At 37.3% G+C, this 26,235-nt stretch overlaps 1 protein-coding gene across 1 annotated transcript in view; it reads right to left on the reverse strand.

Moving 5' to 3' along the window:
* Window positions 1-26,000, reverse strand: part of LOC129503720 (collagen alpha-1(I) chain-like) — a 39,356-nt gene extending 13,356 nt beyond the window's left edge. Inside the window, exon 1 of the mRNA XM_055316034.1 lies at window positions 25,931-26,000. Coding sequence (XP_055172009.1) covers window positions 25,931-26,000 — 70 coding nt within the window. The remainder of the gene's footprint in view (window positions 1-25,930) is intronic.
* Window positions 26,001-26,235: the final 235 nt, after the last annotated feature.

Below are 26,235 nucleotides of genomic sequence, written 5' to 3' on the forward strand. Positions count from 1 at the left end.
AGCAGATTATGAAAAAGAAAGCTGAATTTGTAAAAGAGAAAAAAGCAGAGGGAGAGAGTAAATGTTTGCTGTAGGCTGAAATTATTTATTTATTTTAAGTAGGTCCAATGTGGGACTTGAACTCATGACCCTGAGATCAAGACCTGAACTAAGATCAAGAGTCAGATGCTTAACTGACTGAGCCACGCAGGCCCTCCTAAACCAAAATAATTTAAACCCAGAAAGCTGGCACAGAGTGACTTTTAATTTTTATGTTAATCCTAAAAAAAAAAAAATTTATGTTAATCCTAAAGTGAAAAAGGAACTAAAATATAAAGAGGGTGGGAGCCCTGGTGTCTCAGTGGTTTAGCACTGCCTCCAGCCCAGGCCCTGATCCTGGAGCTCCAGAATCAAGTCCCATGTACGGCTCCCTGCATGGACCTGCTTCTCTCTCTCTCTCTCTCTCTCTCTCTCTGACATGAATAAATAAATAAATAAATAAATAAATAAATAAAATCTTTTTAAAAAGTAAAATAAAATATACAGGGGGAAAAGACTTCTGTTTTAGAAGTTCCAGTTTAATACATTTAAAGAAATAGTTTTTTTTTTTTTTTGTAAAATGTATAAATTGTTTTTGGAATTATTTTTAAAACTATGTACCTGGATTTCTGTATGTCTTTCATTATTTGAGCACAGAAAACATTCTGGAGCTTATTCATCATGCTTTATAATTTAATACCTGAAAATCCCTGGTCTTACTGAAGTAGTTTTTATTTGATAAGAGTGAATTATATTCATTTTTCTGGGCGGCTTTTCATTGTAAGATCTAGTTTGCAGTAAAACCTAATAGGGTAAAAATATTATACATAAAGAAATCACTAATATTTTAGATATGTAGAAAAAATAATAGGATACTTCAAGTCTGTATTTAAAGAAAGGTCAGTGCAGAGCCTGTTTTTAGGTGTCCCCACTGAGAATGCGATGGCAAATTCCCACATTTCTTCCTGAAGGTGGCAGTATTTCAGTGACTAAAACAGTGACAACAAGCCCTCTCAAAGATCATTGAAGGTGTCATTTTGTGACAGGAAAGTCCCTCCAGCAAGACTTTTCTGTTTCTTAGTTTGATTCATTTGCCTGTAAGGACACATGCTGCCTGTCGCCTGACCAATCTCCCTAGGACAAGGACTCTGGAGGAGTAAGATAGCATTTAAGTTGCTCAGATGTTGGGGAAAACAAATGTTGTTGGCATTGGAGAGAGAAAAAGAAATATGTTATTAAATTTAGAATATAGTGCAAAGTAGAAAATGTAAAGAGACAAGAAGCAGAATGATGTGTTCTGTGATTGTCGGGTACCATCTTTACTGCATAAGTGGCTGTTTAATCCATCTTGTTATTTTTCTTAAGAGACAAGCAAAATTTTCCAAGTGTTTGGTAGATACAGTGACTATATAAACACAACTTTATTTTTGTCAGTAATTAACACATTGCCAAAAAAAGTAAGAACATTAACAAGTTTTAGAACAAATATATTAACAATCAAAAGAAAATTAATTTTATGGACAACAGACACATGAAAAGATGCTCAACATCCCTAATCATCAGGGAAATGCAAATCAAAACCACAAGGAGGTAACACCTCATAACCAGTCAGAATGGCTAATACCAAAAGACAAGAGATTGCAAGTGCTGGAGAGGATGTGGAGTAAAGAGAACCCTCTGGCATTGTTCGTGGGAATGTAAATTGGTGCAACCACTGTGGAAACAGTATGAAGGTACCTCAAAAAATTAAAAAAAAATTAAAAATAAAAATACCATATGATTCCATTCCATTGTTGGCTATTTACCACCCCCAAAAAATAACCTTCACTAATTTGAAAGGATATGTGCACCCCTCTTGACGGGATGAGCACTGGGTGATATGCCAAATGTTGGCAAATTGAATTCCAATAAAAAAATTAAAAAAAAGATATGTGCACCCCTATGTTTATTGCAACATCATTTATAATAGCCAAGATATGGAAGAGACCTTTGATAGATGAATGGATAGAGAGGTGGTATATGTAAGCAATGGAATATTACTCAGCCATAAAAACGAATGGGATCTTGCCATTTGTCACAACATGGATAGACCTAGAGGGTATTATGCTAAGTGAAATCCAGAATATCCGGATTATAGTTCTTACAAAGGAAATCTAAACTGTAAAACCACAGGGGATGCTGGGAATTGTAGTTTTCTAAAAAATTGCATCAGGAATGGCAAATGGAAACTGATTCTTATAGTTGTAGCAGCATATTTTATTGAATTTACCTATCTCAAAATTCTCTTGAAAATAAGGAATTTCTCTTTTAGACTCTTCATCAATTCAGTGTCAAAATATACCTCAGTACAATTTTAAGTGCTGTTATGTTTAATTAAACCAGTTTTAACTTTCCTCCCCTTTCTGCCTCACTATAGAAATTGGGGCAATTTATGTCAGACATTCCATTTATGATTATAGTTTAACAATGTTTTTGCTATTTTTTCAAGATCTCAATCTCTGCATTTATAGACATCTTAGGCATATTTTCTCATACATGCCAATCTCTGGTGGGTTAATACTTTTTTCTTGAATCATAGATATTTACTAGATGCTACCTTTTCTATTCTATATAATCAATATCTACTAGATTGATGCACACTTTTTTCAGCAGAAATTACCTTATTTAATTATTCACCTTTTTTAAACAGCAGCTTTAAGTTCACAGCAAAATTAAGCAGAAAGTACAGAGTTTCCATATTAACCCCACCCTTGCTCATGCCCAGCCTCTGCCGCTATCCACATTATGCATCAGGGGGGCACATTTTTACAATCGATAAAACTATATTAATACACCATTATTACCCGCAGCCTATTGTTTATGTTAGGATTCACTCTTGGTACTGAACATTTTATGGGTTTTGACAAATGTATGATCCTCCTGCCTGTTCCTTGTGTCATTGCTGCCATTCATTTCACTTATACATAAGCATATATATGTCTATACATAAAGACACACACATAAATAAGTAGACAGAATCAAATACATTGTGGCTATTATTATTTTGAAACAATTGTTATTGGTTAGATCAATTTAGGATAAGGGAAATAAAATTTTTCATGTTACCTTCACTTATTCATTCTCTGATGTTCTTCCTTTCTATATGTAGATCCATGTTTCTGACCTATATCATTTTCCTTCTTTCAGAAAAACTTCCTTTAAGGTTTCTTGCAAGGCAGGTCTACTGGCAACAAATCCCCTTAATTTTGTTTGTCTGAGAAAGTCTGTATTTCTCTTTTGCTATTGAAGGATAATTTTACAGGGTAGAAAGTTCTACGTTGGTGATTTTTTTTCCTCTCAACACTTGAAATATTTCACTCTACTCTTCTCATCTGCCTGGTTTCTGAGGCAAGTAGGGTATAATTTTTATCTTTGCTTCTCTATAAGTAAGGTATCTTTTTACCCCTCTGGTTTCTTCCAAGATTTTATTTTGGATTTCCTGTAGTTTGGAAATGATATACCTAGGTATGGTTTTTGGTATTTATCATGCTTGATGTTCTCTAAGATCCCTGGATTTTTTTTCTTTTTTTGTATTTCATATTATATTTTACTATATATGTATTACACATTATATATGTACAAAATTGTTATGTTGTCTATTTGTATTCTGTAATACATACATATATTTCCCACAATAAATCTCAGAATATTAATCAATGCATTTTCAGAAGTACCTTACAATTACAAATTGATAGAACACTCATAACTATCCACCATTAGATACTATTATATCCATTCTACAGACAATTGTAGTCTGATCTCAGCATTGGTTTGGGGGAAATTCTCAGTCATTGGTGTTTCACTTTCTTTCTTCTTCATCTGGTATTTCTATTTACATGTATGTTACAACTTTCATAGTCATCCCACAGTTCTTGGGTGTTCTGTTCTATTTTTTTCTGTCTTTTTCTCTGCTTCTCCTTCTATTGTCATCTCCTCAGGCTTAGGCTTAGGGGTTCTTTTCTTAACCATGTCCAATTTCTTATGAGCCCATCAAAGACCTTTTTCATTTCTGTTATCCTGTTTTTGAACTCTAGCATTTTTTATTCTTTCTTAAAATTTCTACCTCTCTGCTTACATTATCCATCTGTCCTTGCATGTCATCTACTTTTTCCATTACAGCTGTAGCATATTAGTCATTGTTGTTTGAAATTTCTAGCCTGATAATTCCAACATATCTGCCATATCTGACTTTGGTTCTGATCCTTGCTCAGTCTCTTGAAACCCTATTGTTTGCCTTTTAGTATGCCTTGTAGTTTTTTGTTGTAATCCAGACATGGTGTACTGAGTAAAAGGAAGACAGGAAATAGGACTTTAGTGATATGGTGGCAAGGTGTGGAGAGAGGGAGGGTGATCCTTTTGTAGTCCTATAATTAGATCTCAGTCTTCTGATGAGCCTGTGCCCCTGGATTGTGACCCTCATCAGTGCTTCTTAATTTTTTCCATTCTTAGCCGGAACAGTATAGCTAGAAGGAGTGGAATTCTGTATTTCCCTTCCCTCCTGTGGAACACTAGATTGGAACTGGAATTCAGTATTTCCCTTCCCCAGTTAGGTTTGGTGTTGATAAACCCCAGCAGGTTAGACTCTGGTAATATGGTTTCCCTTGAAAGCAGGCCTTGTTAAGAAAAACAGAAATGTCTTGGTCTAGTATTTATTTATTTATTTATTTATTTATTTATTTATTTATTTATTTATTTATTTTCTTAGTCTAGTTTTAAATGACTATTTTCCCTTCCCCCAGCCAGGAGCATGAGGGGATTTTTCTCTGATATTTACTGTGAGGATCTAGTAGATCTCCTGGGGGCAAAACTCATAAAAGTTTGTCACCTACTCCCCACCAAGATTGGATCCCTCTGGGGTGTTCAACTCTCAGGTGTATTCACCCTAAGCCTCCAGCAGTTCATCATTTATAGTTCAGGCTTCCCTACTCTGGCACTGGTTCCCATGAAGGTTTCTGCTCTGGGATTTCTGTTCCTGTAAGTTGTGATTCTCTTTATTGCCTGTCTCTCCAATTTAGGGACAATATTTTGCTCTGTGACCTCATTTCTCTTCCAGATCTAAGAGGAGTCATTGATTTTTTAGCTTGTTCAGCTTTTTACTCTTTGTCAGGATGGAGTGATTGCTTCTAAAGTCCTTTCCTGATGGGCCGGGAATCTCCAGTTCTTTATTTTTTTAGTCACAAGTATGAGTCTACTATGCGGGGAAACTGAAACACTATCAATATATTCATTTAGTTTTTACAGCTAATGCTTTGGAAAACTTCTGGAGAAAAATGTTTATTGTAGTATAATCTTTACATTCTCCTGCAATGTAGGGGAATAAGAGGAAAAGAAGCAGAGAGTAATTCTATATTCCTGTCAATAGGTAAAACCTGAGGTTTGCAGTATTCCAATTTTTTAATCATTCACTATTTAGGTATGGTTTTGAAGGCATTATGATATCTGAATGTAGATACCACCTCAAGCACAAACAAAATGCACCCTTGTCCCATCTGTGTCCTGAGTGCTTTCTAGCACCTTCACTATTAGCAGCATGGAACCTAGCTCGGTGGTAGAAGCGACATGATAAGCATATGTTGCCTATGTTTCTTTTTTATGTTCCTGCTTTGCAATGTCAAAAATAATTTTTTTAAAAAAGATTTTACTTATTTATTCATGAGAGACACACAGAGAGAGGCAGAGACATAGGCAGAGGGAAGCAGGTTCCCTGTGGGGAGCCCAATGTGGGACTCGATCCCAGGACCCCAGGATCACGACCTGAGCCAAAGACAGACGCTCAACCACTGAGCCACCCAGGTGCCCCCAAAATAATTTTAAAAGCTCTTATAATACAAAATGCTCCTAATTACAGTGAAGGTAAACACTTTCAGGACAGCAGTATGTAACAGCAGCCTTAAACTTCTTCATGCCACTTTGTCTAGTTATTCCAATTATGATGAAGTTATCCATCATAACATCATTTATGGCAGCAAGATAACTAACATTAGGGAAATAGGAAACCCCCAGTTTTTAAATTCTTTTGTTGGGAAGCCAAGTAGCCATTGGAATAACCTTGAAAATGTTTGTCTTCCATGCCATTAGTTTTGTTACCTCTTCTTTGATCCCTTAACCAAGGGTTGTTTCACTCACCTGTGAACTTTTGCATCATTTTTGAACATTGCATTCATCATATTATAGAAAGTGTATAATTATCTTATTAGTGTCCTTTAAATTATGAACTTGTTGAAGTGAGGAACTTTGCCTTTCTCATCTCTGTTTTTCTTGAACGTGGTACATAGTACTAGGTTCTTCAAGAAAAAAAACAGGTTAAAAAATAAACAAGCAAACAAAATCAAAATCCCTTGAAGGAATATCAGTTACCATAATGTGGTTGAATAACACCAGTCATCCCAAAGCATGATTCAAAACTCATTCAATACGATTTGTTAATAGTGACTAATTACATAAGTAAAACTGTGCTCCTCGCTCTTTATCTGTATATCACTTCCTAAATAGGAGAAGCACATCTTCATCAATGACCAGTCACATCACTGCTTTCAAAGACTTTTGGTGACTGGTCACTGGATATCTATTATTCAGTTTATGCATGGACAGCAAAGCATGTAGTTGTGTTGCCTCCTTGTCTTCCAGTGATAAATCCACATGACATTTTTTACGAAATGACAGAATTAGCCAATAAAAATGAACATGCAGCGAAATGAACTTTGAATTAACTCTAGATAGAGGTATGGAAGAAAGAACTGTCCACGGAGTGTTGCTACTTCTGCTGTTCAAGAGAGTCTAGATATGCAGCCAGAGGAAAATAATGATAGTGAACTTGAAGATGCATGTGAGACTCTTGTTTGTGATGACAAAAATGGAGATGCCAAAGAAGTGAGGCTGGCAAAAAGCTTCACTAAAGGAACTTTTGAAAATACTTATGACATTAAAAGTGCAAAGGAGTGACTCCTGGGTGGCTCAGTGGTTGAACATCTGCCTTCAGCTCAGGGCGTGATCCTGGGGTCCAGGAATTGAGTGCTACAACCAGCTCCCCAGAGGGAGCCTGCTTCTCCCTCTGCCTATGTCTCTGCCTCTCTCTGTGTCCCTCATGAATAAAGAAAGTCTTAAAGAAAAGAAAATAAATTAAAAGGACAAAGGATAAAACGTTGGAAGCTGATTCAGATTTATAAAGGAGCATCAGGTTCACCAAAGTGTAGCAACAGTGTTTGCTTCATACTGTAAGTCAGTGTGATGAGAAGGCAAGCAGCTCTCAAGTTAATCTTGATAAACTTTTTTAAACAAAGAAATAGAACAATTTATTTTTTCAGTGTTTCAAATCATAATGTATTAAGTAAATACTATTTTTTCAATTTTTCTATATGTTCATAAGTGATAGAGTTTTTAATGTTTCGACAAAAACAGGAAACTTTCTCACTAGGCTTTTAACTTTTAACAGTGTTCATGCTAATTTTGATTCTGTCACCAAAATTAAGTTAAATGGCTTGCATTATTCTGCAAATAATGTTGAATATAGAACAGAATTTATAATAGCATGCTCATTAAGATCACACTGAATTTGGGGCACCTGGGTGGCTCAGTGGCCTTTGCCTCAGGTCAGGATCCTGGGGTCCTGGGATTGAGTCTCACATCAGGCTCCCCAGAGGGAGTCTGCTTCTCCCTCTGCCTATGTCTCTGCCTCTCTCTGTGTGTCTTTCATGAATAAATAAATAAAATCTTAAAAAAAGATTACACTGAATTTAAAAACATCACCAACATAAGCATGCTAGTATTCCCAAAATAATTACTTATTTAAAAAATCACCCATCTCTTTGGTTATGAAACTACAATACTTTTATTAGTTACAAAATAAATGGATAAAATAGAAAAGACAAGAGACTAAGACGGAAAAAATTCAGAGTGAAAATTACAGCTGCACTTTGGGAAACAGAAGACTATAATTGTGTGCACAACATTTGATTTTGTAGTTAGGTGAGAAATCCCCAGCGTTGGTTCTTCTTCCTACTTGATTCTGCTCTCTTTGTGATCAGTGCTCCTCATTCTCAAACTTCTCAGCCTCTTTCCATCTCTTAGGACTAAACAGAAATTCGAATTCTACTGTGTGGCCCACTCTCTGTTGCTCCTTGCTTTCCTACCCAGTGTATCCCCTGTTGAAATAGGTCCTCTGCCTACCTTTGACTATCACAGGAAGGTTTCTAATCCTGATACTGGTTTCTCTTCCACCAGTATCAGGATTAGACAATATCATAACGTTGCTGTATCTGGTCATGTTCATACTTTCTTTTTAAGGCAGCAGGTGTGTTTTTCAAAAAGTTCTCAAATGGAAGAATGTAAGAGTCAGATGGAGAACGAAGTGGAGGAGACTGGATACCCATCTGATTTGGTTTCAAGAGGAACCCCTGGGGCTCCTCTGCCTGCAAACCCCAGTGCTTACAGCATAGTTGCAATATCCGTGATTCAACTCACAGATTTTTCCTTGCCTACATGTGCAAGTTTTCCTACCATTTAAGATCCCTTTTAAAGGCCCATGTCTTTCGTCCTTAGAACCTTAGTAAAGCACATTCAAAGTGATTTTTAAGCAAAGATTTTTACCACACGGAGGCAGAAAGTGTAGTGTCTCTAATTTCCACTTGCAAGATCTGGCCAATAAGTAGACAAGACATATTTAGTTTGGGTTTCCCAAAAGATCAGTATTGAGCTATAAGTAATGCCTTTGTAGTATAAGGCTAATAGGAAACTTGTGTTTCAAACTAGTTGCATGAATGAAATTTAGGCAATGTACTCGGGGATGAGCAAGAGAGATGTGTGTTTTATATGGCCTTGTCTGGTTTTACAGGTGTCACAAGATTTTCAAATATGCACCAACCATAGTTACTTTCCTTTGAGATGCACTTTAGATAGGTTGAGTTTTCTTTAATAAGCTGCTATTCTGTTTTGTTCTGTTTTCTCAGATTTTTCTATCCATAGCAAAGTCATCTAATAGAAGAATTCATAATAAAAACCCACTTATATTACAAAGTGACAGAAGTGTCTCTTTTATAACTTTATCTTTGAGAAAATATATAATACAAGGACAAAGAGGACAATTCAGTAATAGTTTGCACCTAGAGTCTACAGGGAGGAGCAGTTTTGGAACTCCAGGAATAAGAAGGATATTTTTTAAATTTTTACCTACAATTAAAATAACAAAGCACACATCAAAAGTTATTGATTACATTGCATTTTCTCTTAGACTTTTAAATATGAAATGTTTTGCTGTTGTCTTTGTTCTTGTTGTTTTTATCTTACTAGCAATGCTATTTTAGATCAGTTGGCTCTATTGGTATTCCACTCAGATTTTTCTAAAGCACCCACTTTGAATTTTATTATATAACAAAATACATAATAATCCCCTTCTCCCATTTCTAACACACTTAGAGCCTGAAGCAATAAAATAATATTTCACCACATTTTCTGGGAATAAATAGCTAATGTTATGAAGTATTAAAATGATTTGGCAATACTAAACTTTTGGGGAGAAGGAAGTATAGTGCAGTGCTGTGTTCTCTAACCTTTTTTTTGACCATATGCTCCCCAATACCATTTTTTTAAAAATTTATATTTTATTTTTATTTTTATTAAAGATTTTATTTATTTATTCATGACAGACACACACAGAGGGAGAGGCAGAGACACAGGCAGAGGGAGAAGCAGGCTCCACGCAGGGAGCCCGACATGGGACTCGATCCCGGGACTCCAGGATCACACCCTGGGCCGAAGGCAGCGCTAAACCGCTGGCCATCAGGGCTGCTAATATCAATGTTTTTGAGTGCAACTGTAATATATGTTTATTTATATATTTATTAATTACATAAATAAATTAGTATATTATGTATTATAAGGAACATTCAAAAACAAATTTAGGAAACACATTAAATAATATTTAAGTGTAATTTGACTTTATTTTATTTTATTTTTGATAGCATATCAGTATGTTAATTAGAGCACTATTATTCAATATACTCTGTTTTGAAAAAAAATTAAGCACATTCTTAAATAGCAATTCAAAATTCTGGTTCTATATCTAGTTTTAATCCTATCTTCCTGGGGAAAACAAATCTCACAAGATATGTAGATTAAAATGAAAGAAATGTATCATTGCCTAAAAAAATCAGTTGTGACAATTTTTTCAGTCCTAAGTAGCTATGTCGTTATGCAACGTTTTAGTTGAAATTTATGTGGTAAATTACCATTTTCCTTCATGACAACCAATTTTTCTTACAAATTAATATGAAGGTTTTTATATTTTTAACATTGGGCCCAAAATTCACCCTTCAAATAGGATAGAAAAACTTTGTTTTCAAGTTTTTTATTGCACAGCTATGATGGCAGCACTTTTTTTCAGCAATGAAAGGATGGAAAATCTCCAAACACACGTTTTCAAATTTCTTTTGAAAAGCAGTGATTATTTTACCTGTTCCCCAAAACGTTACTTTTTCCTCAAAAGGAAGTAAAGTTCATGCATTTTAAAAAATTTTGCTACGTACAATACTATTTATAGCAATTTTTCATTATAGAAGAGGTCAATAAATCAGGAACGCCTGTCACTTGTAAAAGAACAATGTGTAACATGTCCTTAAGTTTGAGAACTCTTAAGTGCTTTATCAAGGTAACTTTATCTCTGGCGAACCCCTATTTTTGACAGCTTAACTATTGGCTATGTATTAGAATTATTTGGAGCATTAAAAAAACAAAGAAAAACCCAAACGGGAACTAGAAACACTGTTCCTAGGCTCTACACCTGGAGATGAGGATTTAATTGACATGGGATGGGACTCAGATGCTGTTGGTTTTCAAGAATATCCCAGGTCATTCTCACTTGCTTTCAGGATTGAGAACCACTGTTATGTGTAGAAGATTTTCTTGGATACTTTCTATATCATTGCAAAGTATGATATATATTCTGTTTAAGCTAATACAATCCATAATTCACTTAAATGGGCACAGGTCAACAGCAGTATGTCCCAGTATTTGGGAGGAGAACCACTTTTGTTGCCATGGCAAATCATCTATCTGGTAAAATTCTCACTCCTCCCTCTACTTAAAAAAAAAAATAATTTAAAATCGAATTGCTTAAGTACAAAATTTTATTTTATATTTATTTATTTATTTTTAAGTACAAATTTTTAAACTTAAAACGTTGTTAGTTAAAAAACTTTTGATAGAGGCACCTGGGTGGCTCAGTTGGTTAAGTGTCTGCCATTGGCTCAGGTCATGATCCCAGGGTCCGGGATCGAGCTCTGTCACCACGTGGGGCTCCCTCCTCAGGGGGGAGTCTGCTTATCCCTCTTGCTCTGCTCCTTCCCTCTGCTCATGCTCTCTCTCACTCTCTCTCTCTCAAATAAATAAAATCTTAAAAACAAACATTTGAGAAATTTAGAAGCATGAAACATGAAATTTACTCTCAGTAATTTTTTAAATGTACAGTTCAGTGGTGTTGACTCTATTTACGTTGTTGTATAACAGATCTCTAGAACTTTTTCATCTTGCAAAACTGAAACTCTGTATCCATGAAACAACTCTCCACTCCCCTTTTCTCTCAGGTCCCAGCAACCACCATTCTACTTTATATATCCATGATTTCGACTACTCTGGATGGCTGATGTAAGAGGAATCATGCAGTATTTGTCCTTTTGTGTCCTTCTCATAACCTTATTGTTACCCTCTCATGACCCGACTTGTCATGTGGCCATCTGACAGATGGAGGACAAAAGAAGAAAGTCGTGTTTATATACTGAACATAAATATTGGCTAGCATTAATTTTTTAATTCTTTTGAATAAAAATTTATAAGGTTAAAGTTCTAACATTTTCTGGCTCCAACCCCATGAATGGTCTTGTACGACCCACTGTCAATGTGTTCCACCAGAGACCACTGGGAACATACTTGTGGTTGAACAAGTCAAGTTTATTACTCATTGCAGGAAGGGAGACACATACCTTAGGAACAGTGGTGCATTTCAGTAAGAAGAAGTTAAGAAAGACTTATTATATAGGATTTGGGTGATTTTGAAGAGGGCCTAAGGAAGCAGGGAATCCCTCTGGATGGGTGCTGTCAGGAAAGGAGGGCATTTCTGTGATTGGGGATAGCAATAAATCTCATCTATAGAGAAGGGAGGGTAAAGCTCTAATTGTTTAAAAAAAAAAAAAGCAGACATCATATCAGCCAGAAGAGAGGTGAGTTTGGCATTTTGTGAATTTTTCATGGTTACCATTTGCTTAGACAAAATTACTAAATGGCCTTGTTTCTTTCACCTTACTGTGGGGTCAGAGTGGCCTTGTCTGATGTGATGCTCTGGGAGATTGTTTATGTGCTGCAGGAGGAACCTGTGGCCCAGCTGGTGAGCTCAGTCTAGTTTGTGGTAACTCTATGAGAGTCACACCAGTTCCTGGACCTCAGGGGTCACGGTTTTCTTCCTCACCACTTTTGGAGAGAGGTACGTGTGGAATCAGGAAACCCATGACTGAGCCTCAGTTTCATCACTCTCTGGCAGTGTGGCCTGGGGCATGACTTATTCTCGGTCATTTCAGTTTCCTGCCTGGTACCTACCTCAAAGCAACATGGTGAGCATTAAATGAGATAAAGCATCTAGAATGCTGAGCAGATTCATTCTTACAGAGTGGGAACTCATGTTAGCAGTAAGAGCTTTTTTTTAGCTTTCTGTCATGCGAAATTCTTTTATTCATCTAAAAAACACTTATTGGGTGACTGCCACGTGTCAGTCATGGTGTTAGGTGAACGACACACGTGAAGCCTCACAGAACCAGTAGTCTAGCATGGCTGGCAGACAATTAATTAAATTGGCAATTTGATAGAGGGTGAAAGGTTCTCTGTGGGGGTTGAGGGGTGCTGCAGGAGTCCCTAAAATAGCCTAGGAGGGCTGGGGAACTGTCTATGGGAGAAAATGATGTTTGAGCTGATATCTAACAGATGGACAAGAGTTATCTGGGGAAGAATGCTACCAGCAGAAGGAGCAGCATACTAAAACAGAGTCGTGAGAGAAAACATGGCACAACCTTTTAGTGGAAAACAAACTAAAAAACGGCGAGAACAGAAAGAAAAAAACCCTCTTGTTTTTTAAGCGCACACCATATAAAACAATTTCTTTTCAATCTTGCATACACTTTTATGTGCCACTGCCATAGTAATTATCACTCATTAATTAATTAATGATGATAGAATGCTTTGAAAATACAAGTGCAGCACATTTGCTAACAAATTAATGATTAGCATGATTACTGCTTCAGTGTATAGCCTGTTTACTCTCTGCACTTGGACTTCCAACTGTCTGCTTGCCTTCACGTACCAAAGACAGCTGCTTCACAATAGGCTTGGTTTAATGGCTATTTTTGGCCCATCTTTCCCTGGGTTGTGAATGAACCTAGGGATGACTAATAATGGACAGGAAAAAAGTGGTCTGAATGGCTTCCAAAGTACTTTCCTAATAAATCATTCTGCTATGTTTATTAGTCTCCGAGTTTCCGACTCACTAAAATCTGGCTAAAAGTCTGGGGAGGCTGCACTGGGGGGGCACTTAGTGAAGCAAATGTACCAAGAGCTATTTTCGGTTATTTCAACATATAAATTTCCTTGTTTGGGGTCCACTACATCAACATCACTTCTTGTGGATTCCACGTTACCTCTACTATTTCACATAGTTTTCGGAGAAATAATGACTAAGTGGAATTCTAGCACCTTGTATCCTTTCTCCTAATAAAAAAAGACTTTATTTGATTTCATTATTTTGTAACGTCATCTCTACCCCCAACGTGGGACTTGAATTCACTACCCCAAGATCAAGCGTCGAATGTTTCCCCAACTGCAGCGGCTAGGTGCCCCATCAAAAGAGATTTTAATGGGATCGTTGTTTGCCATTAACACAAAACAGAACACCAGAAACCAGTTCTAATGATTTTTGATTGTTGGTGAATATCTGGAAGTCTTTAGTTCATAATTAAACATTCTCAAAGTGGGGTTTTTGTTTGTCTCTACAATAAATAACCAGGATGGGCAGACATGGGCAGTAGCATCCTATTGATGAAAGTCACATTGACCAGTAGACATAGTTCCAACAAAATGTTGGCTTTAAGCCAGTCTGAAGGAAGTTTCTGGTGAAATGTTCTTCTCCCTAGTGTCTAGAAAGCACACCTTGGTTGTCTGGCATGTCAGGTACACTTGGTTGGTTGCCTGGATAGGATAGGCTGATGGAAATTAGACTTAGGGAGGCTGCACAAATAGACTTTGATATAGAAACAGCTAAGGACGTGCATCTCTTCCATGTGTTGAATGCATGTGGTTATATTTTGGCCTAAAATATGATCCTTCCCATCAAGAGCTTACTTCTGGTGGGGAGAAAAGACACAGTCACAAATACATTTCTATTAAATTAGGTAGACATGGCAAGTGCAGTAGGAAATGACATAAATCCATACTGAAAAGGGAGCAGAGAAGGGAGAGATTATTCTAAGCTGGTAGTTTTCATGGTGGAGATGGCTTTTGAAACAAGCCTTGAACAACAGGAATTATTTCAAGCAGCAGAGATGGGGACCGTGGATGGGAAAAGAGACAGCATACCAGCACCTGGCAGTGGCAATCTCAAGAACACAGTGGGAAGATGACCATAGATATTCAGTCCTGTGTTTTCTGTCTCAGACCTCTCATTGGGAAGGGTGACCCGATGTCCCAGTTTTGTTAGAATAGTCCCAATTTATACCTTCTGACCTCCGGTTACAATGGTAGACTTACTAATGTCCCCCAAAGATGTTTTACCCCAGCCCCCTGAATTTCTTAGTGTGAAAGCTAAAGTGAAACAGAGTCACTTATGTCAAGGATTTTTAAAATGGAGCTGGGTGGGGGAGCCACTAAAGAAATGGGCCTTATGCATGTCCTCACTGGATAAAACTATGAACTTTGAACTGGGCCAGACTGGAAATATTCCAAGGACTCTTCTTGAACACTTGCAACTCGCTCCAGTAAGAGACATTGCTTAGTGATAGTCATAGCAACCAATTATATTCAGCTAAGGTTAGTTGGCTGCTGCTAACACCAATCAAAATTCTTTGTAAACAGTGCATACAAGTGTTTTCTTTTGTCTTTTAAAACCCTTGACCTTCATTCCCAGGGGGACGCAATTTGTGTTGCTGCCCAAACCTGTGCTCCCCAAGTTGCAGTTCTGAGATCTCAAATAAATGGTTTCAATTTATTCCAGTTCCTCTTTTCTTGGTGAACATGATCTTACATGAGAAAAGAGACTTTACAGATGTGATTACTTTAAGGATCTTGAGATGAGGAGATTATCTTGAATTATCTGGTTGAGCCCAATGTAACAAGAGTGTTTTGGAAGGAAAGCAGGAGAACCAGAGTTAGTGGCAGATGTGATGATGAAGCAAGAAGTTGGAGTGATGTGAGAAGGGGCCATGAGCCAAGGGATGGGTAGCTTCTGGAATCTGAAAAGAGGGAACAGATTCTGCCTTCAGAGCATCTATATAGAGCCAGCCTTGCCAATGCCTTGAATTTAGCCCAGTGAGACTGATTTTGGACTTTTTTTGGCCTTTTTTTGAATTTAGCCCAGTGAGACTTGATTTTGGAACTGTAAGATAAACATTTTTTGTTCGTTTTAAGTCACTAAGTTTGAAACAATTTACTATAGCAGCAATAGGTAAATATACTGAGCTCCTTTACTCCCTCCCACATAACCTCATTTGGTGATAAATTATATAGAATATATGTTTATATTTATTCTCTGCACAGGAGACCGCCACTTACAAAACCGTGGGCCTGTCAAAAGTGACTTTAGGAAGTAAAATTTAGGTCCATCTACTCTGATTATCAGAGATTAGACCTTGGAAGTCTGCAAGAGGACCATTGTCTGGAGGGTGAGTGGTGAGGTATAAAACCTGTATACATACACAGGGTGGATTACCAGCTAACCAGATTAAATAGGGTGAGGACACAGAGGATGCAAATGGGGAGATGGGGTGGTACACTGAATCCTTTACTTTGACAACCTTGCATGTTCAGATATCTCTGGGATCTTAATCAAAGGCTTACTTTGGCTTCAGTCATGTCGTTTTCTTTTGCTGGACTCTGACCTAGACAAGAAATAGAAATTATGGTGAGGGGACACTTGGGTGGCTCAGTGGTTGAGCATCTGCCTTTGGCTCGGGGCCTGTCCCAGGGTCCTAGGATAAAGTCCCACATTGGCTCCTTATGTGAAGCTTGCTTCTCCCTCTGCCTGTGTCTCTGCCTCTCTGTCTCTGTGTCTCTCATGAATAAATAAATAAAATCTTAAAAAGAATAAAGAAATTAGGGTGGGAATGTTTTCAGAACCATATTTCCAGGCGAGTTGGGAGTACTTATTTGCCTTTTAGATTTATGTAAACTCTTAAGAAGTTCATTTGCCCAGTAGAGTCTCCATTCATTTTCCAGAAATATATGGGGAGGATATTTTCTTCTAAATAAGTACCTCTGTTATACCTATAATCTATTTTAAAATAAATACTGTAACTTCTAATACCATGATTTCTTCAATCAAAATATCTCTTGAAATATTTTAGTCAGGAAAAACCTCCTGCAGCCAATTTCTGTAACTTGTATCTTGCTTGAGGGATTAAATCTCTAGTCAATTGTTTTTTATTTATAAAATGTTTGATTCTTCAAGAATTTCCACAAATTTCTGAGGCGTTCTTTGTAGGTGAATTAATTTAAGATGGCAACTCATTCATATATGTACCGTAATGGTGTCTTGGCCCAGTTTATGATATAATAGAGAAATTCATTTCAGCAGTAAAATAATTCTATCTTTGTGACACTATAAAAGCCATCTATTTCTGTCTCAGTATTTCTTGGGAAATAGATTTGTTCAAATGCCTATATAAATGAATGATTAAATTATATACTAATTTTAGTCTTCAGAAAGATATTAAAAGATTTATTTTTACATTTCAACCCCTTATAACACAAGTCCTAGGAAAATTATCATTTGGACTTATAAACTGACTATTTTTAACCTTCGTGTTGACAGAATATTACTTTATACTATAATTATTCTACTAAAGAAAGCTATATGGTTATTTAACTTTCCATAGTAGAGCATAGGGGGATTCTGATCTTGCTTTCATAATAGTTTTATTATGTTCTAAATTTTAAAAATTGTTTATTAATTAAAGTAACTATAGGAAAAGGTCGATAAAAGAAACAAAGACAGCCATATAGAAGCAAAATAAAAATTAGATTATGCAACAACAATTAACACAAATTAAAGTAGAATGACAGTAATTCATAAGAAAGCTCTTAGATAAAGTAAATAATTTAAAATTTATAACTTGGGCAGCCTGGGTGGCTCAGTGGTTTAGCGCCTGCCTTTGGCCCAGGGTGTGATCCTGGAGTCCCGGGGTCCAGTCTCATGTCGGGCTCCCTGCATGGAGCCTGCTTCTCCCTCTGCCTGTGTCTCTCCCTCTCTCTCTCTGTGTGCCTCTCATGAATAAATTAATAAAGTTTTTTTAAAAAAATTATAACTTAAAGAAAAATATCAAACAGATTAGTGTACTGTTTTTATTAAGAGCTTTCCTTATAAATATCCAAACCTTCAGAAATAAAATTATTAGATCTAAGAATCTGTCAAATAACAAGGTAAAATAATGCTAGGTGATAGCTGGAACACAGCGAGACAAATGAAGGAAAAAGTTGACTATCAGAAAGAAATGTATGGAGGTGCCTGGCTGGTTCAGTTGCATGTGACTATTGATCTTGGGGTTCTAAGTTCTAGCCCCACATTTGGTGTAGAGATGACTTAAAAATAAAAATCTTAAAACAAACAGAACAAAACCACACAAATGTATGTACATCAACACTACTAAAGCATATGAAAATACAATGACATATAAAATTCAATTTGAGTAGTACAGCTTCACGTACCTAGCAATTAGTAGACTGACTGTCAATCCTACTTCCTGGGTAAACAGGAACTCAGTTCCACATACAATTAGGACCATCCCCTTACTTTCAACTATATTAAGTGATTTGTTAAGACGAACAGATTTTCATCCAAAGAAACAAAGAGCAACAATTAAACTGAAAGCAACCTAGTGTGTCCTAATCTATGTTTTCAGCAATATTCTGAGATCTCTTCCAATGCTAAGGTTTCACAATTGCCAAAGAGGATATAGTCTATCACCCAAGAAGAGATCTAGTCAAATGCTTCCCAGTGGACACCTGCTTCTTGATGAAGACAAATGGTCTAGTCTGTATATAGACCTGAATTACTTTAGAATTTTAAATACTTTACATAACTGAGGTCAAATTATTAGTCTCCATTTATAGATTTGATAAAACACCAAGCTGGATCTTTTGGGTAGTAGGCATATTTCTAAAGTTTGTGGGCTGTATTTATAACATACCAGAGAAAAGAATTTAGGACAGTCAGAGCCACTCAATAGCGTAGACAAAGAAAGAAGTGGGGATGACTCAAAGGTCACATAAGTATTGCACAAAAAGCTCTATGGGCATTTGCAAGAGAAAGCTGTAATCTGTAAAGTCACGTGGACCAAGAGTTTTATATTTCAAATATAAAAATATATTCAAATATATTTATATTTCAAATATAAAAATTTCACATATATATGTGAAATTGGAATTATGAAGAATAATTACATTTATGACACAACTGGACTTATGAATGCAAATCTAGATATAATTTAATAAGTTTTCTTAAACTCTGTCTCATGGTTTATATCAGTATTAGTGAGTGATAGATTACTAATAGAGTCATGTAAGTTAAACTTCAATTGACTAGTGCTGGAAAACTATCAGTTAAGTAAGTACTCCCCTAAATATACATGAGAAGATTCAAGGGAAGGAGAAAATCCCTATGAATATTAAAAATATAGGCAAGTTTTGAACCATCAAATATCCTTTAATGAACATCATTTGCAACCCTTTGGCTGTAATCAATATGGAAAATCTTTTGTGGGAACACAGATAGACACACACACACTCCTCTCTAGAGGCTACCGGATGGTGAAGGCTGGCGCATCATTTACTGGAGAAGAAACCCGTCAGGTTTTCTACCTGAAAGGAATCTTTAAAAGATATTTATTCCAAACTCTTTATCATACAATTGGAACCTGGGCCCTCAAAGTAACTTGACATGCTTGGGTCTAGAAAACTACTAGATGGCAGAAAATGTCATGTCACAGGTAAACAATGCTAATCCCAGAATGTTCCTTTAATTAACATTTATTGAGTGTGTAGAGGGTACATAACTCTATGTACGTGTTAAGATTTAGAGAAGTTTTATGGAATGACGTGATGAGAATTACTCTAGGAGTCCAGATACCTCAGTCTCTGTCCTGGCTCTGATACCTCCTGTCAAGATGTCTCTTATAATAATACTTATAGCTTCAATTTTCACATCTGTAAAATAAATGACACCAGTACAAGATTGCGATAATGTATGATAAAGTTTTATCAAGTATGAAATACATGTGAGATCCCTTCATTATCTTCTGAATTAATCACTTTGGCCGAATTTAGACCACTGTTGATTAGGTTCAAGAGAATTTTGGATTTTATCAGAACTACGGGGGTAGGGGAAATTAATGAGCTCATTTCTCCTTAGGCTGGAGAATAAACGAGAAAATAGGCTCTAAACCTTTAAGGAAAGCCTTCATAGGCTCCCACGTGAGAGAAGATATGCCTACTCGTATGTTGGTGGCCAAGTTTTCACAAGCAATAAGTAGAATAGGCATGCTCTCATGTTTTCTTGTACCTAAAGTAACTTTCTTTCCAGAAGGTTCTCCAGAGTTCTTCTGCACTAGTGATTTTCTCTCTCCTCTCCAAATAGCCACTTGCCCCTTACTACTTGGCAGTTGCTGGACTCTCCCAGGTCTTGTCCTTGTTCTATTGCAATAATTTTCCTGCCTTGCTCTCTTCACGCTTGTTCCCTCAGTAGCTGGGATTCTCTGATTCCTACCTGTAGGTTCAGCCCCATACAGGGCTCTGAGGTCAACAAATCAGTCCTGTTTTTAGTCAAAAGAACTTGACCGAGGATCTATTCAATCTTGCTATTTGTATTTGTGCCTGAGTTTTGGAAGCCAGGGTTCTTCCTTGTTGGAGTCCAAGCTGTCAGCCTATACTCAGGTTCTATCTAGCCTCCGAGAAGCTGGATTTGCATCAATGGAAGCAGGTTTCTTTCCAAAAGAATATTCTCTAAAAATTATAAAGTGTCAATATATTTTTAAAGACTTTTTTTTTAATTTTAGAAAGAGAGAGAGAGTGCAAATTGGGGGTGAGACAGAGGGAGAGAATTTTCAAGCAGACTCCCCACTGAGCATGGAGCCCACCACAGGGTAGGATCCCACCATTCCTCAGATCATGACCTGAGCTGAAATCAAGAGTCGGATGCTTAACCAATTGAGTCACCCTGGCTCCTCAAAATTGTCAACATTTTTTTTAAAGGTGATTATTATTAAGATCACAATATGCCAAGGGAGTGGTAGAAAACCAAAATATTAGGAATATTGGAGAAAATAAAACGGCAGCTCCTTTTTAAGCACTTATTCTTCCACCCATCATGAGCCTGGGCATTTCCCATGTACCATTTTGGAACCTTAGTTCTGAACTTCAGTTCCATGACTGTGTTGCTTCTAGATCTCTTTGATGTCAACTGCCTTCCTACTTTGATCTCTAAGGTGTGAAGGCTTAATGGGTGACATGTCCTGATTACATTCTGCTGGATTTCTCTGTCACCCATGGCTTATCTAAAGTACCACATAACTGTCCATTACTGTGTTGGGAAGATACACTGTTTTGTCATCCTCCCTGTCCTTACTTACAATGTTATATGCCTGGGCTTGATTTAAGCCCTTCTAATCTCAAAAGGATTACTCAGCACCAACTCTGCTGTCTTTGAAAGGCAATAGTGGTAATAAAGAGGTGGTTGGAAGAGTGTTGAACACAACTGGACTAGAAGTCTTTTTTCTTATGATTTAGACAATTGTCTGGAAATCTGCACTGGAATAAAACATGTAAGGTATCAGGCTAGCAAAATAACAAACCACAATCTTAATTCTTTGCTACTTCTATATCAACAGTCGGGCTAAATTCAAGGATCCATCCCCTCTTCATCTCCCTTCAACATTTATATATTCGTAAACTCATCCTTTGCTAAAATAGATATTAATAATAAATGCTTGATGTCTTAGTTTGGGTTCCCTGGGAAACAGACACTGATTTGGAGATTTGTATTCAGGGAGTTTATTCAGGCATGTTTTCCAGAAGAACTCCGTGAAGAAGACAGGGAAGCAGTGTAGGTACAACAAAGGTTTCAGCTAATATCACAGGAAGCTCGGAGCTGGGGTAGTCCTTTAGAGTTGTTTGGAGCAGAGAGGCAAAGCCCTGTACACCCTCACTGGTTAGTCACTGGATGTAAACTGGCCCTGGGGGTTTGGGGGGTGGGTATAAATTCCACTGAGTGGGTATAAACTCCACGTCTCCCTTTCCCTGAGTGCAATTACCAGAGAGACCCAACCTGTGAGCAGTCTGCAATCAGTCCCCCTCACAGCTAACAAAATGTGTGCCTGAGTCGTGAAGGCTGGATCTGGAGGGCTCCCCACAATGTGTATGCACACACATTTACACACACACATACATATTTACACATACACACACGTGCACACACACACATGTACGTATACACATGCAGCTATCATAGTACCTTGACCTCACCCAACAATTACCCTAGTCTTTTTATTTAAATACAGAATTCCTCAGGAGAGGAGTTAGTTCCATTTCAAAAAGAAGTCCTGGAAATCCCAAGTTCAAATAGGGTTATTTTATACTCAGTATCAAAAAGTCATTTTAGAGTCTTTAAAAATAGCATCCTTCCTACCTCCACATTCTCCCCACTAACCCTACAGCCTCCCCAGAAAGCTTTTATAATAAATTAATTGAAATGTTTCTAAAGGCATTTCTTTCACACAGAGAACAATACCCTCATGTACAAAAATCTATATCTCAGCTAATGGCTAAGGATTATACTGACTAAGGCATAATGAGGTCACCGTGTTAGGTTAATATTAAGGATATTTCTCTTTAGTCTTTTGGGCCTAAGTGTCAGAGTGGTTATTTCTCTGTGTTAAAAATCCTATATTCTTTTTCATTTATAATAAAAAATTCCATTAAAGTAGTATCCTGACCATAATCTCTAGCCTTGGATTCAATTGTTAAATCCATTTTTACTCCCAGCGGACACTGTCAAAAAACTTAAAAAAGAAAAAACAAAAACAAGGATTTTTAATGATATCAGACTAATATTAATGCCTTTTTGGTTATTGTAATAAATTCTGTTGCTGAATTACTTGGATTAATTGGTTAAATTTCATATCTTTGTATGAAAATACATTAACATGGTATGTCTTCCATTATGACAAGTTATCTTGCTGCCGTCACTATGGAATAAATGTTTGGGGGGCAAACTATGAAATATAATGATGTGTGAACTGATTATATTGTGAATCAAATTGATTATTGATGGCTAGTGTTTTTCTTTTTTTTTAAGATTTATTTACTTGAAAGGGGGGGAGGGGCATTGGGAGAGGGGTAGAGAATCTCAAGCAGACTCTGCACTGAGTGCAGAGCCAGATCTGGGGATTGATCTCACAACCCTGAGATCATGATCTGAGCAGAAACCAAGAGTTGGTTGCTTAACTGAGCCACCTGGGCACCCAAAGGGCTGGTGTTTTTCTTCAAAAATGTTTGTTTGTTTCTGAGGTCAGGGTGAGGATAAGATTCTTCAAAATTTTTTCAGAATGTCCAAGCCACTCTGGACCAAAAACCTGAGTTCTCCTTTTTGACCTCTTGTGACTTCATTCTTAACATTTGCATTATCATCATTATCAATGACTGATTTTTATCTTTGGCATAATGCTGGGCACTAAAGAAAATGATAAGATAAAACGTTAGCAAGCTGAAAATGGGTTTGTAATTGAAGAAGGTCAACTGACTATAGGCAGATAACAGTTATTGAGTGCTTAATATGTGGCATGCAGTGTCCTAAGAGTTTTAATATTTTTATAATAGTAGGAGGCAGGGATTTTTCTGAATTTTTCAAATGAGGAAATCAAAGGCCAAAGAAGATATGCCCAAAGTCACATAGATAATGACCTGGTGATTTTAGCCCAGGCAATCTGGCCCTAGAGTAAACATTTTTAGGTGTAAACTACAATTGCTTCTAATTAAGAGAATTATGTTAGGAGGATTATATCCCCCTTCCATTTCTGTTCTTTTGAATATTTTCACTTTGATATAAATTATTATTTCTGACTTTTTTTTCTTGAAATAGGAAGGAGTGCTATGGAAAAGGGAATACTGGCCAAATATCTCTGATTAAAATAGGAAGGCAAGATTTTATTTTATTTTATTTTTAAAGATTTTATTTGTTTATTCATGAGACATACACACACACACACACACACACACACAGAGAGAGAGAGAGAGAGAGAGAGAGAGGTAGAGACACAGGCAGAGGAAGAAGCAGGCTCCATGCCAGGAGCCTGATGTGGGACTCGATCCTGGGACTCTAGGATCACACCCTGGGCTGAAGGCAGGCACTAACTGCTGAGCCACCCAGGAATCCCCAGAAGGCAAGATTTTAAAGGTATGTATATAGTGATATAGAAGGAACTGGATCACTCTCCAGTTTCTCATAGGAAAAAGTCTAGCACTTTGGGGCATGAAGTCAGAGCTAGAGATGTTGCTGTTATATGCCACTTGCATTTTTTAAAATCATGGGCCTGTGGCCAGGCTGATGGTTGGGAACCATCAGTTTCCCAACGTCACCTGAACCTGAGGTTGGAAAAAATGTACAGTGGACCAACCAACAGCCCCATTTGTTGGAACTAATGATATGAAACTAGTCAATACTGACTGATAAAAAAAAAAACTGACTGATAAAACATTTACATCTATAACCAGACTCTTGACTATCTTACAAATCTCCTGCATTCTAAATGGTATCTTGAAGCTCAGAAAGAGCCAATGTCCAATCCATGGTAACATATTTGTTTTTGGGGTAGAAGAGGGATTTAGGCCCTGAAAAAGTTGACCTCTGTGATATAATACTTACCTTCCATATCTATTTCTCTTCACTACTTCTTCAGAAGGAAGAGAAGGTCCTGTTTTATACCTCTATTGGTCATTGATGCTTTACCTTTTTAGACAACAGAATTCTAAGTACACTATGTCGAAAAGTCATCTTTTTAACACCATCCAGCTTTCTTGGTCTGTTTGGGCCACTATAACAAAAAGCATAGCCTGTGTGGCTTATAAATAGCAGAAATGTATTGCTCGCAGTTCTAGAGGCTGCAGTCCAAGATTATGATGCCATCATGGTTGAGTGAGGGCTCTCTTCCTTGTCACAGACTTCTTGTTCTATCTTCACATGGTGAGAGGGCTAGGGAGTTCTGTGTGATTCATGAGCATTCCATCTGCATGACCTAAGCACCTTTCGAAGGCCTCACCTTCCTCCAGCATGTGAATTTGAGGGGGCGCAAATACTTGACTCTAGCACTAGGGTTTTCCCCCTTGGTATCAGCCTAGTATTTTACATAGTAAATTATGTTTTTTTTTCCCTGATAAAATATTTCCTTCCCTTCCTTCTCCTTTGACATCCCTCTCACCCTCGATTGAAGCAGCTTGTCTCTTTGGGCTCATTGCTCCATTGGAAGAATGTGACAAATTTGGACAGATAACCTCAAAGTGTCACCCTGATATGGGTCTAAAAACCCCACGAAACCCTGGGGAGACCTTACAAGTGGAAGCAAGCCTTCCTTCCTCTGACTCTCCAAAGGAGAGCTATTCCCCAAACCTCTACTGAAGATGGAGAGATACTAAGGAAATTAGCAGAGAGGTTATGAGGATGAGAAGAAGGTGGCTGGTCCTGAAGGGATTCATCCAACTGGGAATGGGGGCTGTTTCAGAATGAGACAATGTAAGAGGTATTGCCAGTGTCCAAGGGTTCATGAGAGTGTATTCTGTGTCTTTGTCATCCAGAGACTCTGCTAGTTGCCTTCCTTTTTGGATCCTAATGAGAATTTTCCTTGGTACAGGCCAGGATATTGCCTGGTGACTGTCCTTGTCAAGCCTTTGTTCAAAGCCAATCTCTGTTGAACTACACAGTATAAATAAATCCCTTGTTCCCTGAGTTCTCAGCATCCATAGAAGAAAAGTGGGTCCTTGAAGACTTAGACCAGGTTAAGGGAATAGGAAGCCAGAATGGAACTAGCTCAAATCCCTCAGCATCCCATAAGTGGGAACAATATAAAGCTTATACTCCTATTTGCTTTTTTTTTTTTTGCTTTTTTTTAAATCAAAGTAGATATCTTCTTTGTTGATTCAATTTTCTTCCCTTTTTCCCCTTTATCCCCTTATTTCTCTGGATGTTTCTTCTCAGTCTTTATTTGCTCCTTTTTCGCTGCACATTGTTTAAATGTTGATGCTCCTTAGATCTCCTTTCATCCCTCTTTTCTTTTCCTTTAACACGATTTTTGGCATTAGATACCTTTTTTTAATCACAAAGATTCTCAGATCTGTTCCATTAACTTAAACTTCTTTCTAAGCTCCAGATCCATATCCACAAGGTGTTCATGGTAAAAATCTCTTTGAGGTACCACAGATACCTCAAACTCAGCTTACCTATGACTGAGCTCATTGTATTTCCCCACCTCTAACTTTCTCCTCCTGTGTCTCAAAGAAGGTCACCACTGTTCTCCTAGTTTTTTAACATTAGAAATTGGGCAGTCATCCTTGTGGTCTTCTCCCTCATCCTCAACATCCAACTGACCTTCTAATTCAGCTCCTTCTGCATTTAGAGAATTCTGATCCTCATATTTTCTTGTATGCATCACTGCCATTTCTGCCTCCATTCTCCAAAATTCTCAAAAATGCAAATGTGTTTATTCTCCACATAGCCTTTGGGATAAAATCTGAAATCTCAACATATCCCACAAGGACCACTCTGAAGTCAGAGGTTAGGGTGGTCTTGCTGAAGTTGATAGACAAGGAGAATAGATTTGATTAGCACTGTCCTAGCCGAGGAGCTAAGGATGTTGACTTCTGTTTGGGCCTCAATTTATTGTGTGGTGTATG

The sequence above is a fragment of the Nyctereutes procyonoides genome, unplaced genomic scaffold (assembly GCF_905146905.1).
Source record: "Nyctereutes procyonoides isolate TBG_1078 unplaced genomic scaffold, NYPRO_anot_genome, whole genome shotgun sequence".
Taxonomy (NCBI): domain Eukaryota; kingdom Metazoa; phylum Chordata; class Mammalia; order Carnivora; family Canidae; genus Nyctereutes; species Nyctereutes procyonoides.